The sequence below is a fragment of the Stegostoma tigrinum genome, chromosome 4 (assembly GCF_030684315.1).
Source record: "Stegostoma tigrinum isolate sSteTig4 chromosome 4, sSteTig4.hap1, whole genome shotgun sequence".
NCBI lineage: Eukaryota > Metazoa > Chordata > Chondrichthyes > Orectolobiformes > Stegostomatidae > Stegostoma > Stegostoma tigrinum.
In genome coordinates, this window is record NC_081357.1 from 129,593,215 (window position 1) to 129,611,531 (window position 18,317).

The following is an 18,317-nucleotide window of genomic DNA, read 5'->3' on the forward strand; positions in this document are numbered from 1 at the left end:
CCCATCTGAAAGACAAGCAGCGACTGAATCACTGCAGGAATAGACAGAATTGGACAGTGGGCGGAAAAACGGTGTGTTACCTTCAACGCTGAGTAAATCAAGTCAATTACTCGGTCAAGAAAGTCTAATGTAGCCCACCCACCTCTACTCTACAAGACTGTAAACTCAGCTTAGCTCCTTGGATAGGTGGGAAAGTTGGCAGATTGGGGTTCCTCAAGAAAGCTTGGCCCTATTTGTCACCAGCAGTAAACTGTTCGTTCTACAAAGCCCATAGCTGCCATGTGTTGGAACATTATTTCTCTATTAGGGAGGCTACAGACAAAATATATTGTCTGTTGTTGGACTTAGTCTAGTCCAAAGCCATGCAGACCAGGAAAAGAATGAGAATACCTTATTCCACTCCAGAATCCACCTTTCAGAACATTAGAAGGATGGGGCCAGACTGTCAGTCTTCTACCCAGCCCACTCTTAACAGCTCAAGCCAAAATTCCGCTTTTAAGCCAGGAACATAAGATCTGCTGATTTGCCCTCAATATTATGTATCAATTCAAACAAATTTACACAGAATACAGCGGCGAAGCTTAACACACCGGTTCTCCTGCCTCTCCAGACAGTGGTCATCTACAGCTCCATTCCTAGTATGCAGAACTTCAAATGTACAAGTAACCATCACTTCTCGAACCAGGTTACAATAGACTGTCAGACATTTCTGATCTGGCCATTGGTAGCTCAGTATGATTTTTCCATACTGTTTTGGTTTCTGAGCAACTGCTAAAGTCAATTTTATAAGACATCTGTCCTTGCTACAGCTGCACCTGTTTTTTGTGTCACCCAATGTACAAAGAAAAAAAATATTGATAGATTGATAGTTCTCCTGAGGGACTGAAGATAATCAGAGGGAGAGTTGTCCAGATTCACTCTCCTGCATAGTCCACTGATTCTTGTGGAAAGGAAGGAAGGACGTATCATTTCCAGTGTTAACATACCTCAAAGAAATGGGGAGAAAAATTAGCTTTGGAATAGTGCAGAATGGGGGCAGTATTTCTTTGGCCATCTGTTATAAATCTCACCTGGTATTCAGTTTTACTAAAGTCAATGTAAGTGAATACCATGTGGGTGGATATCAGGCAGCCAACAAAATAACACCTGCTTGCACTCCTACCAAAATTGAATTTCTACAGCACAGTGTGCTTTATTTTGATTTTACATTTTTAAACAAAAATAAATGCCATTATTATTCTCAAACCAGGTCAACATTATACATGGAAGAAGAAAAGACGGACAGTCCTGGTCATAGAGAATGTTGTCTGCGACTTTGGTTAAGTCATATTTGGTGTTGTGGGAGGTACAGAAACCCAGACTAAAGGTTGAGGGAAAGCTCTTTGAAAAGTGATCTGTATTATCTCATGATCAAGGTGTCCAAAGGGCACAAAGGTTCTCTGTTTTTGATATTTGTGGGTCAGAGAGGAAAATGTTTATGACCAGGATTGACAAGCAAAGATGTTGAAATGGATGAAATGTTCTGGACTACCAACTGGGAATAAGGAAGCATTTCTGCAGTATAATGAGACTAATGAACAGGATATAGCCCATGATATGGTAGATTATGGATGATTCCTGGTACAAAAGAATGTAATCGGCTAAATACAACCTTTCATAGAATCACAGAACTCCTATAGTGTGGAGGAAGGCCATTTGACCCATTGAGCCCACACCAACCCTCTGAAGAGCATCCTATCCAGATCAAACTCCTATTCTATCCCTGTAACCCTATATTTCCCATGGCTAACCCACCTAGCCGGCACATCCCTGGACACTATGATCAATTTAGCATGGTCAATCCACCTAACCTGCACACCTTTGGACTGTGGGAGGAAACTGGAAAACCTGGAGGAAACCCATGCAGACACAGGGAGGATGTCCAAGCTACACACAGGCAGTCATCAGAGGCTGGAATTGATCCTGGGTCCCTGGTGCTGCGATGCAGCAGAGCTAACCAGTGAGCCACTGTGCTACCCCTTTCTTCACTGCTTTCTTATATTCTTAACTTCTATCGATTTCAGCCCAAGTTTAACGAAAAATGTTCTCTAATTTTCCCAGTATCAAAGAGTGAAGTTCACTCCAATGGAAATCTAGGAACTATAAATTCGGTTTAGATAGAACATAGAACATAGAACAATACAGCACAGAACAGACCTTTCGGCCCTCGATGTTGTGCCGACCTGTGAACTAATCTAAGCCCCTTGCCCTACACTATCCCATCATTATCCATGTGCTTATCCATAACAATTTTAGTACGGTTAATGGTGACAAGAAAGCTTTTGTGATTTTAGTTAAGACATATTAGGGCTGAATTTCAGTTTAAGAGCTTCTAATGAGGAATAGTATTCCAGGTTGACCAACTGCAAACTATAAACTTTGCGTTTTTAAAAGATAAATAGATGGAAAAATTAAGGGATACAGTTCTGTAATGAGTAATGCTCTCAGAGGGGTACCTAATCAAGGAATCATCCCTAACTGTCCTCCAAATGTCTATCTCCAGAAGTAGTGACAAAGCTGCACCTAAAGATAAAAAGCTGATTCTGGCCAGAAGACAAATGATAAGAAGATAACATGAAATATCATGTCTGAAGTTTCAGCCATTTTGATCAAGTGTGGACTACATTCAAACTGCAGCTAATGACTTATGTCAATGGCTGCAGCCCGTAGTTATTGAAACGTTCTCTTCTTGTAATAGAGCACTTGGAAATCAAAGTTAGTACAGGTAGCAGGTTAAAATTGTTACAGTGCATTATAAAAATTTATTTTAATAACCATAGTTGGAAAAGCAGGGATTGTTGATTCTTATTATCAGATTTGTTCTACTGGATGTTAACGTAAACTACCAGTGGGATTTTTTTTCTAAGCATCTATTTTCACAGTAACAAGAAAAATTGCAATATGGCATATTGATATTAATCTAAGGATGCTGACACTGGGAATGTAGCACACCTTCCGCTGGAGAAACAAAAGACTCAAACAAATTGGTTCCTTGTTTGACAAGCAAGGATATGTTATGCAAAGATAAAGGACAGGAGATTTAAGGGTAAATATTGTTGATGGTACGCATTACATCTTTGTATAACTTAGCCTATACATTTCAACAATAAAATAGTAATGCAGACATGATTGGGTGACACCAGGCAAAGAGGTTTGCCTTGGCGCATGTTCATTTCCTATGATTGGTGTCACTGTTTCTTATGTAAACTTCTCGTTATCATTTTAGCAAAAATTCAGTGATTATTGAGAAGCTTTATTTTTAAGGAAGTGATACACACTGACACCAAAGAATGGCATAAACAAGCAACCTAGGCAGTGTGAAGAGCTGCAAAAAAGCTTCAATGGATCAGATGCATTTCTTCCAATATTTTAAAGGGTTTTTTGGCTTGGAATAATAGAAATCAAAAATTCAACATGGTTCCAACAGTTGTAAAAGCATGTTTAAGAACAATGCTCCACATAGGAGAAATACCTAGGTGTTAGAAATGGTGATTTACAGCAAAGGATAACATGTTACTGTATTCAATGTTAAAAGGTGCCATCTCAAGAGTCAGATTACAGAATCGTACAATGTGTTGACAAAATATTCCTTGTAGGTATTTTAAAACACTTAGCTTGTTTAGTCTAATTATCTCACACTCTCTTTTGACAATTCACTGTGACTTAACATGATCAAAAATTCAAAACTTTTCATCGTTACTATTTATTTGAATGCTAACAAATTATACTGAATTTGTGTAAGATACTATTTTAAAAGCTGAATCTGGTCTTGTTCTTTTATCTCTAATAGAATTTTTTTGGAGCAGAGTGATAGGCCAGTGAGCAGAGTGATGATTTGTAAGTTAAATAATTGCATTTCTGGTCTGCATTATTTTATAAATTACAGACCATTAAACAGTCTGCAACTTAAATTTCCTTTCTGTGTAGCGATACAAATACGCTAGATGAATTAGCTGTGGTCTCACCTCTTATTTCTCCTCTCATCTTGCATACTGTATGGAATTTGATCCTAGCCTCAGGAACAAAGGGCAGGAAGTATTTGGTGAGTTTAATCAAATAGTAATGATGCAAAGCTGAGTGCCTTTAAAGCAGCATCAATAAATAAGATTTTTATTTAACTCAGTATAGATTATAATTTGCAGCCGTAAAGTATATAAGACTTTTTAGGACAGAGTATAACTCTGTTTCAGAAAGGGACACCACAAAGTGATTATAATCCATTTATGAAATGTGAGTCTCTAATTTCATACAAAGTTTGACCTCAATCTACTCCAGCAGCATTCACTACCTTTATCAGATCTCTGCTTCCTTTACAGATAACATCTTATTTTGTGCAAACGGGAAAGTACATATTAATTCATTGTTATTTATGATATGAATATATTTATTGTGGTCTCTCAACCACTTTTCTTCACTATATTGAAAGTGGTGAGAACAGTATAAGAAGACAGTTTGAAAAAATGCCAAACTTATCTAATTTAACGCAATGCATGAAAACAGGAAATTTATTCATGTCAGGGAGGAGAAATTCCTGTTCGCTTAGAAAGGAAGTTTTACTCAAAACATCTGCTTCCAAACTGGAGATCTAAATCTAAAACCAGAAGACTAAAAGACATGGGTAACTGTACAAATACTTGCCTTGAAAACATTTGTGATTACAGGGTAATCCAGCAATTTAGCACACAAAATTACTAACTAATAGAAATTCTTCAATGGGCTGGAGAATGGACATGTGATGCTGTGCAACAGGAATACTATTAATGAAGATTAAAGCCTGTATATTCTTTTTAATGTACATCATTCACTTTATTGACTGTATGATGCTGATGTTCCAGTTATTATTGCTGTGCTACCTAGTTAGGACTGGGAAACATTGTTTAACATTTACTTTTAGTTTGAAAATAGAAGAAAAATATTTAATTTTCTTTTGTAATTAACATAATAGTCTGCATAGACAGTATGCAGTGTCTTCATATTTTTCTCATTTGAAGGATTCGTTAGGATTACAGAACTCTGTAGCCAAGCAGAGTGACAGGTGGGGGTAATCTAACCTACCTAACAGAGAGCAATAGGATCAGATTGAGTGTCACGATTCACTCCATCCAACTTTATTACCCATTGCATATAAACAAAAAGTAAAAATCGGGTGAATGGGGTGTAAAATTGTGCATAAGTTTTGCACTAAGCAGGTTAGATTAAAATGATCTTCCTGAAAAACTTTCTTTAGTATCCTCAGCAGACTGTGTCTGAAGCAGTAAGTGCAGCTGTGTGTACGCTTGATCCAATAATCTTCAGTCTAATGACATTCCAATTTTTGTATAAATAAGAGTTATCATTTCCTGCCTGGGATCTCCTAGAAGGAGAGAAGAAGAAGCTCAAGTATTTATTATTAGATAACCATTGACTAGATATGTGGTATTTCTACAAAGAAAGACTCCCTCATAGCAAACAGAAACAGATGGTATTGGTAGAAAAAAATCATGTGCCTTATTATTCTGTTGCATTAGATTGTATGAAATGTGCCATGTAAAATAGGTAGAAATTTAATAAAATATAGCTTACAATTTTTATCATTTCAAAAAAACCATCTAAATGGCAACAGATGAGCAATTTTGCAAGCTCCCCTTCAATAGTTTATTATTATACAGCAGATAAAAAGTTATTTTGAAGATTATTTGCACTAACCTTTGCTGTCCTGCCGTGCTCCAGACATGTTTGAAGGTCAAGCTTATCATTATACATGGCAACCAATGGTCTAAAAGAGAAAGAACTGTTAGTTGGTTTGGCACAATCAGAATTAAACTTGATTACATTGTACAGATTGACATAAATTCTAAACACAGGCCATGAATATGTAACTGAGGTATGAAGAAAGCTTCCTATGTGTCTTTGCTTCTTTGTGCTGGCTGAGATACCAAAGCGTGGAGCTGGATGAACACAGGAGGCCAAGCAGCATCTTAGGAGCACAAAAGCTGCCATTTCGGGCCTAGACCGTGGTGCTCCTAAGATGCTGCTTGGCCTGCTGTGTTCATCCAGCTCCATACTTTGTCATCTCAGAATCTCCAGCATCTGCAGTTCCCATTATCTTCGTGCTGGCTGACTTAGTTTAACTGCTGGTCTATCAATGCCTCACTTCAAAATTTTCATTCATTTTCAGATTCCTCCATGGGCTCATTCCTTCACATCTACTTCCTCCAGCTCTAAGGCTTGGGGCCGACATGTTCCTCCAGTTCTAGCCTCTGATGCATTCTTAGTTTTAATTGATCTATCATTGGTGACCATGCTTTCAGCTGGCTTGGCTCTAAGTTCTGGAATTCCTACTCAAAACCCCTCCACCTATCTCTTGTCTTTTAAGGTGTTTCTTAAAATCTACCTCTTCACCAGGCTTTTGGTCATCTGCCTTTACAGCACCTTGCGTAATTCGATGTAACAAAATGCTTTACATTATAGTTCTTCCTGTGTGCCTTGGGCTGTTTTGCTGCATGAAAGGAACTATATAAATGGAGCTTTTCATTGTTGTAGTTTGTTTCTCTTCAAAAAATTTCTTTTTAGCCCTTTCTTTAAGCTTTAATTTCAAGTCATCTACTTGATATAATATTAAATTGCACTATGTGCTGATTTGATTCTTTTGCTTTAATTAATAGAGCTTCACATTCTACATGATGTTTACAAATGAAAAATTATAAACAGATAACATAAATGTTAAAGTTCCCCTAAAAAAACCCTCAAGAAATGAGGGTAAATGGCTTTCTGTTTTAATTGCCAACTGCTCCAGGTTATTTGGTGCTGGGAATTATTGAATTATCCCCACCATTGATTTCTAAGTGGGGAAGGTGTTTGAACCTGTGTGAAATTACAAATATATCTGCTCATTTCAGTCAAATATTAGCTATATGAATCTAAAACTTTTAAAATTAGAAGCACTGATTTGTACTGGTCCCTGGCTCTGAGCCTCCTTCTGAAAGCAATCCAGTGCATGTTAACAAGAAATTACCAATGCGCATTCTCAAAATCTAATAAAGTAAGGTCTTTCTGACACAGCTGGTGGGGGCAGTATGTAACTGAGCCAATCTCTGCTAAATTCTGAATTAGCACAGCTCAGCTATAGATTTGTATCTGTATGTGTATCAGCACAACCAAACAAAACTTATTTTCATTCTGCACAATAATCCATTATAAAAAAATCTTCCAAAGAAATACATTAAATTATTGAACAGCCTGAAGCATTCAGCATATTTTGCACCCAACGTTTCACGCCAATTTTTCCTTGACTCTATCACATCACAATGACAAGTGCAAACCAGAAAATGTGTTTGGGTATGCTTCTTTAAGTACCTTCATGCATATTTTAGTTCCTTTGAGGAACAATAAGGAAGTGGTGAAGGATGTTCAAGCTGTTCAGTCTGTTTAACTGTGTTATGAACACTACTTCTGAGATCAACCAATCCTGCTGGATACTTGATCCTAGGGATTCTGGCTCAGAGGTTGGGACACTCCCACAAGACTTCCACAGATTTGTTCATTTAGCTGATACTTCTTTGGAATTTAACAGTATAAAAACCCAACTTTCTCATCTTAACCAAGACCTGATACTTTGGACTCTAATTTCAGATCAACACTTAAAAAAAAGTTCAACCTCTTTTATGTTCATGTGAACCAACCTGGAGCTGACTTGGGCTCTGTTAGAACCAGAAAGCTGGAAATAAAAAATAAAAACAGAAAAATGCCTGAAATACTCAGCAGGATTGGCAGGGTTTGTGCAGAGAAAAACAAAGTTAACATTTAAGACGTTTCCCCAGATATTAACAAACCTGCTGAGTACTTCCAGCAAATTCTTCTGACATCACTATCTAATTAGATGAAGTCGCCAACTAAAAGAACTATTGAGTTTTTATTTTATTTTTAAGTATTGTTACATTACTTATTATGTTTTTTCATTATATTTTTAACGCAGCACATTTCCCTTGACATTACCAATGGCAAAGATCAGGTAGCTGATAAAGTTATAAGATTTTGCTTGAATTCTTTAACTGATTTTGATTATTCGAATCCCAAATCTATTAAAATGCATTAATGAAGATTCAGTGATGAAAGCTGCTAAATGAGACACAGCAGAACCAAAATTCAATGTCCTCAAAAACAAGTGATGTGGATTATCTTCCATTCAATCTCGTGACAGTGCCAGAGGGATGGTAAGGTGTGTGGTTATTGATCATTGAGGAATTAAGCTTGCATTACTGGTACTACATTAAATGAGCCAATAACTGAAAATCAATCAGTAAGGGCATGTATTGTATCTGTGAGAAGAACAATATTAATGGTCCAAGCCTAACTGCCCTTGGGGAGGGTAGTAATAAGCAACATACTGAACTGTTGAGGTCTATATTGTGTAGGTACTCCATAATGCTCTGATGTAGGGAGTTACAGGATTTTAAAGGAATAGAGATTTATTTCCAAATCGGGATGGTCTGTGCCTTGGAAGACAATTGTAAGGTGATGAGAGCTCCAAGCACCTGTAGACATTCTTAATCCAGGTGGCAGAGGTTGCAGTTTTGGGAGGTGGTCTTGAAGAAGCCTTGGTGAGTTGCTGTAGGAAATGTTGTAAATAGTGAAAGCCAGATGGTTAGATTCTTGTTGGAGATGATCATTGTCTGTTGTTTGTGTAGTGCAAATGTGATTTGTCACTTATCAACCCCAGCCTCAATACTGTGTAGATGTTGCTGCATGTGGACACAGACTGCTTTGTTATCTAGCTTGATTCATTCTAGTCATATGTACCTATGTACAGTGAAAAACTATGTTTGCAAGTAGTATAGGCAGATCGCAGTAAGCAAGGGCATACAGATCATTGGGTGCTTAGACAGAGTGAGGTATACAGGTTACACTGCACAGGGAGTGCACAAATCAAGATCAGCATTCCTTGAAGTTAGAGAGTCCATTCATCAGTCTAATAGTGGCAGTGAAGAAGCTGTTGGTCCAATTTTTCAACCTTCTGTATTTTCTGCCTGATGGAGAAGGCTGTAGGAGAGTACTACCAGGGTGGAAGGGATCTATGATGATATTGGCATCCTTTCCACTGTAATGAGAAGTGTAAATGGAGTCCATGGATGGGAGGTTGGCTTCCGTGACAGTTTGGGCTGTGCACACAATCATCTGTAGTTTCTTATGGTCCTGGGTACAACAGTTGCTACACCAGGCCATTACACATCTGGATAATATGCTTTCTGTGGTGCACCTGTAAAAGTTGGTGAGGGTCCTCACAAGCATGACAAATTCCCTGAGCCGCCTGATGAAGAAAAGGCGTTGTTGTGCCTTCTTGGCTGTTGCATCTATGTGGCAAGTCCAGGGCGGATTGTTGGTTATCATCACTCCTAAGAACTTGATGCTCTCAACCTCAGTTCTGTTGATGAAGATAGGGGCGTGTTTTCCTCCTTACTTTCTGAAGTCAATGATTCATTATTTAGTTTTGCTGACGTTGAGAGTTGTTCTTATTGCACCATGTCACCAAGCTGTCTATCTACTTTTTGTATTTTGACTCGTCGTTGTTAGATATCTGTCCTACTATGGTGGTGTCGTTTATGGTAATGTACGAGGAGCACAGTCGGGGGCTGAGAAAGCATCCCTGGGGGGTCCAGTGTTGAGGCTTATTGTGGAGGTGGTGCAGTTGTCTATCTTCACTGATGGAGTTCTATGAGTTAGGAACCTGACGATCCAGTTGCAGACAGTGGAGCTGAGACCTGGGTCTTGGAGTTTTGAGATCAGTCTGGTGGGGTTTATGGTATCTGCAAATTGGTATTGAAACTGAACATCATGCAACTATTGGTGAACTTCCGCACTCTCGAGGTTATGGTGACAGGTTAATACAACTGAAGATCATTTTGCCTTGGACATTGCCAGGAAGCCTGGGGCTCTTATGGCGCAGGTAACATCCCTACCTTTGAGATAAGAAGACCAGGTTCATGTCTCTGCCAGGTGGCCTGGGCGCTCTTGTGGCTCATGGTAAAATCCCTACCTCTGAGTGAATTGTCCTGGGTTTAAGACCCATCTGCTCCAGAAGTGTGTAAGAATACCACTGAGCAGGCTGATGAGAAAATATCTGCTAGGAGGCCATTCCAGACGTGTTTTATAATACATCTGAACGGGTAGATTTTAAACAAAATAATCTACTCCGAGTGTCTTAGAGACTTTTGTGGTGCAGTGTTAGTGTCTTTATCTCTGGGCCAGGAGACCTGGGTTCAAGTCCTGTATCCCCAGAAAAGTGTCATAACACATCTCAACAAATTGATTTTAAAAATATCTCCCTGAGAATCTGGTCGCCTGCTCCCTTCCTCATTCCTTTTCTTTCTATGGACGTAACAACACAGCTTGGCCCCTATAATATTTAGATTTTGCCTGTTGCAAAAGACCATGATGAACTTTGACACATACTCGGATGCATATTGCAGGACAGCTGTTAAGATCCCAGCTTCCAGAAATTCTATGTGGCAGCATGGCTTCTACCCATATGCCTGTGGGCTGTTGACCAGATTCAAGTATCAGATGGTTACTGAATAGCTCTTGTCAGCCAGTAACCAACTTGTGTATGTCTAAGGCTGAGATAGACAGATAGATTTTGATCAGTCAGGGAATCAACGGTTATAGAGAAAGGGCAGGAAAGCTGATAAAGGGAATATCGAATCAGCTGTGATCCTACTGAATGGCAGAGCAGACTTAGGCTGAATGGCCCTGCTACTGTTTCTATTTCTTGTGGTCTTAACCTCTGGTTTCTCACAGTCTCCTAAATGTTGATGATACAGTGGATTACAGCAGAATAAGTACATCAAATTTTGTGCAAAAATAGAGGGAATTTACCTATTTATGAGATACTGAGCATATTTACACAACATCCACACATTCAAGAAGTGAATGATTAGAAAGTTGCTAATGTGCCTTTGTATAAGAAGGGACATGGGAGAAGCCAGGGAGCTACAGACCAGTGAGTCTGACTTCGGTGGTGGGTACAAAAAACAAAGTTGCTGGAGAAGCTCAGCAGGTCTGGCAGAATCTGCAAAGGGAAAAACAGAGTTAATGTTTCGGGTTGAGTGACCCTTCCTCAGAACTGGTGGGTATGTTGTTGGAAGTGGTTCTGGAAGATTAGATGTATATCACTTGGAGAAACAAGGATTGATTAGGGGTAATCAGCATGGTTCTGTGTGAGGGAGATCGTGTCTCACAAACTTGACTGAGTTTTTTGAGGAAGTAATCAAAAAGATTGAGGGCAGAATGGTAGGCATTGTTTACATGCACTTTATCAAAGCCTCTGACAAGGTTCCACATGGTAAAGTTAGATCACAAGGGATATGAAATCGGCTTAATGGCAGGCGACAGAGTGGTGGTGAAGGGATGTTTTTTGGGCTGGAGGCCTGTGACCAGCAGAGTTCCACAGGGATGGGTGCTGAAACTGCTTTTGTTTGTCATTGACATAGCTATAGCAATATAGAATATAGGAAGCATGGTTAGTAAGTTTGTGGATCACACCAAGATAGTACAGCGGACAGTGAAGAAGGTTATCTAAGATTATAAAGAGATCTTGATCAATCATGTCAATGGGTTGAAGAGTGACAGATAGAGTTTGATTTGGATAAATGTAAGGTATTGCATTTTGGTAAAACAAACAAAAGCAAGACTTGTATAATTAGAAGTGGGGCCTTAGATAGTGTTGTAGAACAGAGAGACCTAGGGGTTCTTTGAAGCTTGAATCACAAATAGATATGATGGCTAAGAAGGCATTTAGCATGTTTGCCTTCGATGCTCAGACCTTTGTGTAAAAGAGTTGAGGCTTCATGTTGAGGTTGTAAGGACGTTGGTGAGGCCTCTTCTGGACTACAGTGTACAGTTTTGGTCTTCCAGTTATAGGAAGGAGATTATTAAGTTGGAGAGGATTCTGAACAGGTTTACCAGGATGTTGCTGGATGTAAGGAGAGGCTTGATAGGCTGAGAAGTTTTTCACAAGGGCATTGGAGGTTGAGAGGTGACCTTGTAGAGGTTTATAAAATAATGAGGACTATAGATAAGGTGGATGGCAGGTGTCTTTTCCCTTGGGTGGGGAATTTCAAGACTAGGGAGAATATTTTTAAGGTAAGAGCAGAAAGATTTAAAAAAAAAATGAGGGGCAATTTTTTTGACACCAAGTCGTTCATGTGTGGAAGGAACTTCCAGAGGAAGTGGTGGATGTGGGTACAGTTACTACATTTAAAAGACATTTAGATACGTACATGAATAAGAAAGGTTTGGAGGGATATGGGCCAAACACAGACAGTGGGGATTAGTTTAGTTTGGGATTATGGTTGGCATGGACTAGTTGGACCAAAAGTTCTGTTTCTGTGCTGTATGATGCTATGACTCTGAGTGGAATCATTTCTGGGCAACAGTAGATCTCAGAATTTAAACATGGTAACACATATAATCAAATGCACATTGGGGGTCCTTGCTATCTGATCAGATGCATAAGTACAATCCACTTGCTTCTCTCTGGAAAAAGAAAAAAAAATGCATTTTCTTTTCTATACATACAGGGTGTCAGTTGGCTTTTTAAAAATAACATTGAATGGTGAACAGCAAGGTGATGAAGGTGTCCCTGCCATCTCTTGGAAGAAGGCTGGCATTAAATAGAGGGTGGTGTGGAGGATTGCTTTTCAGATTGGTGGCCTGTGATCAACAAGGGTCAGTGCTGGGTCCACTGCTTTTTGTCATTTTCTACAAATGATTTGAATGTGAATATAGGAGCAATGGTTCATTAGTTTGCAGATGACACCAAAATTGGTTGTGTAGTGGACAGGGAAGAAGGTAATCACAGTGTACAACGGGCTGAGGAATAGCAGATGAAATTTAATTGAGATAAATATGAGGTCCTGCATTTTGGAAAGGCAAATCAGGGCAGGACTTGTACACTTAATGGTAAGGACCTGGAGAGTGTTGCAAAACAAAGAGACCTTGAGATACAGGTTCATAGTTCCTTGAAAGTGGAGTCAGGTATACAGGATAGCGAAAGTGGTGTTTGGTATACTTGCCTTCATTGGTCAGCGCATTGAGTATAGGAATTGAGAGGTCATGTTGCGACTGTACAGGACATTGGTTACGTCACTTTTGGAATACTGCATTCAATTCTGGTCACCCTGCTAGAGGAAGGATGTTGTTAAACTTGAAAGGATGCAGAAAAGATTTACAAGGTTGTTGCTGGGGTTGGAGGCTGTGAGCCATAGGGAGAGGCCAAATAGGCTGGGGCTAATTTCCCTGGAGAATTGGAAGATGCGGGATGACCTTACAAAGGTTTATGAAATCATGAGCGACTTGGGTAGGGTGAATAGCCAAGGTCTTTTTCCCAGGGTAGGGGAGTCCAAAACTAGAGGGCATAGCTTTCAGGTGAGAAGGGAAAGATTTAGAAGGAACCTGCGAGTCAATCTTTTCATGCAGAGGGTGAAGGGGAAAGGAATGAGCTGCCAGAGGAAGTGTTGGTGGCAGGTACAATTATAACATTTAAAAGGCATCTGGATGGGTACATGAATAGTAAGAACTTAGAGGGATATGGGCCAAATGCTGGCAGATGGGACTAGATTTATTTAGCTTATCTGCTCGGCATGGACGAATTTACCTGAAGGGTCTGTATGACTTTATGACCATAATGTATAATTCGAATTCCTAGTAAACCCCTCCATTGCAAAGATTGTCAAAACAACTCCAGGATTGCAATAAGGATGGGAGAGGAACTCCAATAGAAAATCACTGCTGTGTCAGGAATCTGTTTTTAAGTGTCTTTGTCACAGGAGCGCAAAGTTGTTGCTCAGACACAGAGAAGAAAGGATTGCTGTTTTGGTAAAGGAAAACGTTTTGTATTAATGACCAAGCTGGACTGTTTTGTTATGAAGTCACAGGTTAATGCTTTAGGTGCAGATCCAGACTCTTTTTAAATGGGTTGAGGGTTTCTACCTAAACCACTAACCTTGGATGTTAATTCCAGACACACACCACCCGCTGGGTGAAAATGCTTTTCCTTGAGTCCCTTTCAAATTCCTCTATCAATCACACAGTTGGTCATATCATATTTAAGTGCTCTACCCAATTACTATGTTACAAAGACACAGAGAAAATAGGAGCAGGAGTAGGCCATTCTGCCCTTCAAGCCTGCTTCACATTTTTTATGACCATGTCTCGGTATCCACCTCAAGAACCCGTTCCTGCTTTCTCCCCATATCCTTTGATCACTTTAGCCCCACAAGCTATATCCAATTCCTTCTTGTATTGGCATTGACTGCTTTCTAGTGAATTCCACAGACTCACCACTATCTGACTGCAAAATTGTGAATGTAACTCCAATATTCAAAAGAGGGAGACAGATAGACAGAAATTACAGACCAGTGGCATAATAACAGGAATTTGTTTTGTTGTGAGTTTTACATATGGATAGAGAAAATATTGAAGAATATTAGTTTTTCCTTCAGTTAGAAGGATTAGGAATTGAGTAGTTTTGCTTTAGGATAACACCCCTAGCTTGAAAACCCTATTGGTTTCAGTTCATAGGAACCCTGGTTGAAGTTAAATGTAAGAACACAGATCTCCTGGAACAAAGAATTCATTCAGAAATGTTTAGAAATAGGTTACCTTCATTTAAGAGTTTAGTTTCAATGTCCAGATGAGAAATGTCCAGTTAGAACTCTGAAGTGCTTATTCAAGCCAAGTAAGTCTGAGCTCAGTTGTGTGAATACTTGAGGAAGAGGCTACCGGGCATTCACGATCAGGAATTGGAAAAAACAATAAGTCAGATCTATAGATTTGATAATCATGGGAATTATGCCTGACATTTGAATACTGTGTAGGGATTGATAGAATTTTATATTTTTACTGTTTAAAAACCAAATCTGCAGCCTTGCACTTGTGTGTTTCAGTGAAAGATTGCTAAACAAAACAAAAAAGAAAATTAACTATGAAGCTATATTTCAGACTGGGATCTGACATACAGTAATAACATCAAGTAAGATCATAACATAAGATGTGGATAAAGGGAAATAGGATGTAATTAGATTTTCAGAGGGCATTTGATATATGACCAGACAAAGGTGACTGCAGAAAATGAGAGTTTATGGTGTAGGGGAAACTTAATAGCATGGATAGAAGAATGACTTGCTAACAGGAAGCAGTGAGTAGATATAAATGGATCAATTTCTGGTTGGCAAGATGTCGTGTGGGATCTGCAAAAGTTCAAGATGCTGGAGCTGCAATGTTTTTACAATTTATATAAATGCCTTAGATGAGGGACTGAGGGTACAGTTGCTAATTTTGCTGAAGACACAAAGAAAGGTAGGAAAGCAAGGAGATCTGGAGGCTATGAAGAAATAAAAATAGGCTAGGTATGTGGATAAAGATCTGGCAAACTAAGTACAATGTAGGAAAATGTAAAGTTTTTCATTTTGGCTGGAAGAATAGAAAAGGAAATTATCAAAATGGCAAGAGGCCGCAGGCCGTGGGCACCCACATGGGCCCCAGCTATGCCTGCCTCTTTGTAGGTTACGTGGAACAGTCCCCTTTCTGCACCTACACAGGCCCCAAAACCCACCTCTTCCTCCGTTACATTGATGACTGTATCGGCGCCGCCTCTTGCTCCCCAGAGGAGCTCGAACAGTTCATCCACTTCACCAACACCTTCCACCCCAACCTTCAGTTCACCTGGGCCATCTCCAGCACATCCCTCACCTTCCTGGACCTCTCAGTCTCCATCTCAGGCAACCAGCTTGTAACTGATGTCCATTTCAAGCCCACCGACTCCCACAGCTACCTAGAATACACCTCCTCCCACCCACCCTCCTGCAAAAATTCCATCCCCTATTCCCAATTCCTCCGCCTCCACCGCATCTGCTCCCACGATGAGGCATTCCACTCCCGCACATCCCAGATGTCCAAGTACTTCAAAGACCACAACTTTCCCCCCACAGTGGTCGAGAAAGCGCCTTGACCGCGTCTTCCGCATTTCCCGCAACGCATCCCTCACACCCACCCCCGCCACAACCGCCCAAAGAGGATCCCTCTCGTTCTCACACACCACCCTACCAACCTCCGGATACAACACATCATCCTCTGACACTTCCACCATCTACAATCCGACCCCACCACCCAAGACATTTTTCCATCCCCACCCTTGTCTGCTTTCCAGAGAGACCACTCTCTCCGTGACTCCCTTGTTTGCTCCACACTGCCCTCCAACACCACCACACCCGGCACCTTCCCCTGCAACTGCAGGAAATGCTACATTTGCCCTCACACCTCCTCCCTCACCCCTATCCCAGGCCCCAAGATGACTTTCCATATCAAGCAGAGGTTCACCTGCACATCTGCCAATGTGGTATACTGCATCCATTGCACCCGGTGTGGCTTCCTCCACATTGGGGAAACCAAGCGGAGGCTTGGGGACCGCTTTGCAGAACACCTCCGCTCGGTTTGCAATAAACAACTACACTTCTCAGTCGCAAGCCATTTCCACTCCCCCTCCCATTCTTTAGATGACATGTCCATCATGGGCCTCCTGCAGTGCCACAATGATGCCACCCGAAGGTTGCAGGAACAGCAACTCATATTCCGCTTGGGAACCCTGCAGCCCAATGGTATCAATGTGGACTTCACCAGCTTCAAAATCTCCCCTTCCCCCACCGCATCGCAAAACCAGCCCAGTTCTTCCCCTCCCCCCACTGCATCACAAAACCAGCCCAGCTCATCCCCTCCACCCACTGCATCCCAAAACCAGCCCAGCCTGTCTCTGCTTCCCTGACCTGTTCTTCCTCTCACCCATCCCTTCCTTCCACCCCAAGCCGCACCTCCATTTCCTACCTACCACCTCATCCCACCTCGTTGACCTGTCCGTCTTCCCTGGACTGACCTATCCCCTCCCTACCTCCCCACCTATACTTTCCTCTCTACCTATCTTCTTTTCTCTCCATCTTCGGTCCGCCTCCCCCTCTCTCCCTATTTATTCCAGAACCCTCTCCCCATCCCCCTCTCTGATGAAGGGTCCAGGCCCGAAACGTCAGCTTTTGTGCTCCTGAGATGCTGCTGGGCCTGCTGTGTTCATCCAGCCTCACATTTTATTATCTCAGAGGCTGCACTCTTCTGAGATGCAGATAGATCTGGGTATCTGTGCATGAACCTCAGAAGCAAGTATTTAGGAAAGCTAATAGAACATTATCATTTATTATGAGGTGAATTGGTTATTGAAGTAGGGAAGTTGTGCTTCAGATATATATTGCATTGGTGAGAGCCCATCGGTAATGCTGTACACAGTATTGGTCTCCTTATTTAAGGAAGAATGTAAATGCATTGGAAGCAGTTCAGAGAAGGTTTACCAGCCTAATAGCAGTGCTGGGAGATAGTAGGAACTGCAGATGCTGGCGAAGGGTCTGGACCCGAAACGTCAGCCTTCCTGTTCCTCTAATACTGCTTGGCCTGCTGTGTTCATTCAGCTCCACACCTTGTTATCTCTAATACCAGTGCTGTGCAGGTTGTGTTATGAGGAAAGTTTGGACAGACCTGGTCTGTGTCTGCTGGAGTTTAGAAAAGTAAAAGATGAATTGATTGAAACATATCTGAACCTGAGTGTCTTAACAAGGTGGATTTGGGAAGGATGTTTCCTGTTGTAGGAGATTTAAAGACTTTGTGACAAATTTAAAAATAAACAATCACCCATTTAAAACAGATGGGGATAAATTCTTTCTCTCAGAGGGAGATACATCTAACCAATCTTCCAAAGGTAGCAGGAGCAGAGCTTTTGAAATTTTTAGGTTTTTGATAAGGGGGTTAAAAGTGATTGTTGGTCGTGGGAAATGTGGAGTAATCAGATCAGCTGTGATCTAATTGAGTGGGAGATTGGGTTTGAGTGGCTGACTGGCCAGCTCCTCATTAGTCCATAAATCTCTGATGCACGCTAACTGATGTTACGATTTACTGATGCTGCATATTTTCAACCCCTGTTCTTTACACTGTATCAGTAACCTATCCAAAATGTCTTCTAGTGCCACTTTGCATGTTAAACAGTACCCATCTCAAGAACTGCAGATGCTGGAATCAGTCAATACAGTGTGGAGCTGGAGAAACATAGCAGGTCAGGCAGCATCGGAGGAGCAGGAGAGTCTACTTTTTAGGTCAGGAGCTTCATCAGGACCGGGGAGGAGGAAGGGGCCTGGGAAATAATAGAGGGAGGAGGGATGGGGCTGGGATAGGTAGGTGGAATGGTGACAGGTGGATGCATGTAGGGGGTA

At 40.8% G+C, this 18,317-nt stretch overlaps 1 protein-coding gene across 9 annotated transcripts in view; it reads right to left on the reverse strand.

The window, feature by feature from the left end:
- dnmt3ab (DNA (cytosine-5-)-methyltransferase 3 alpha b) overlaps nucleotides 1-18,317 on the reverse strand; it is a 540,511-nt gene that overhangs the window by 25,855 nt on the left and 496,339 nt on the right. For all 9 annotated transcript variants that reach the window (XM_059645667.1, XM_059645666.1, XM_059645671.1 and 6 more), the window contains one exon: nucleotides 5,725-5,794. In XM_059645667.1, coding sequence (XP_059501650.1) covers nucleotides 5,725-5,794 — 70 coding nt within the window. The remainder of the gene's footprint in view (nucleotides 1-5,724; nucleotides 5,795-18,317) is intronic.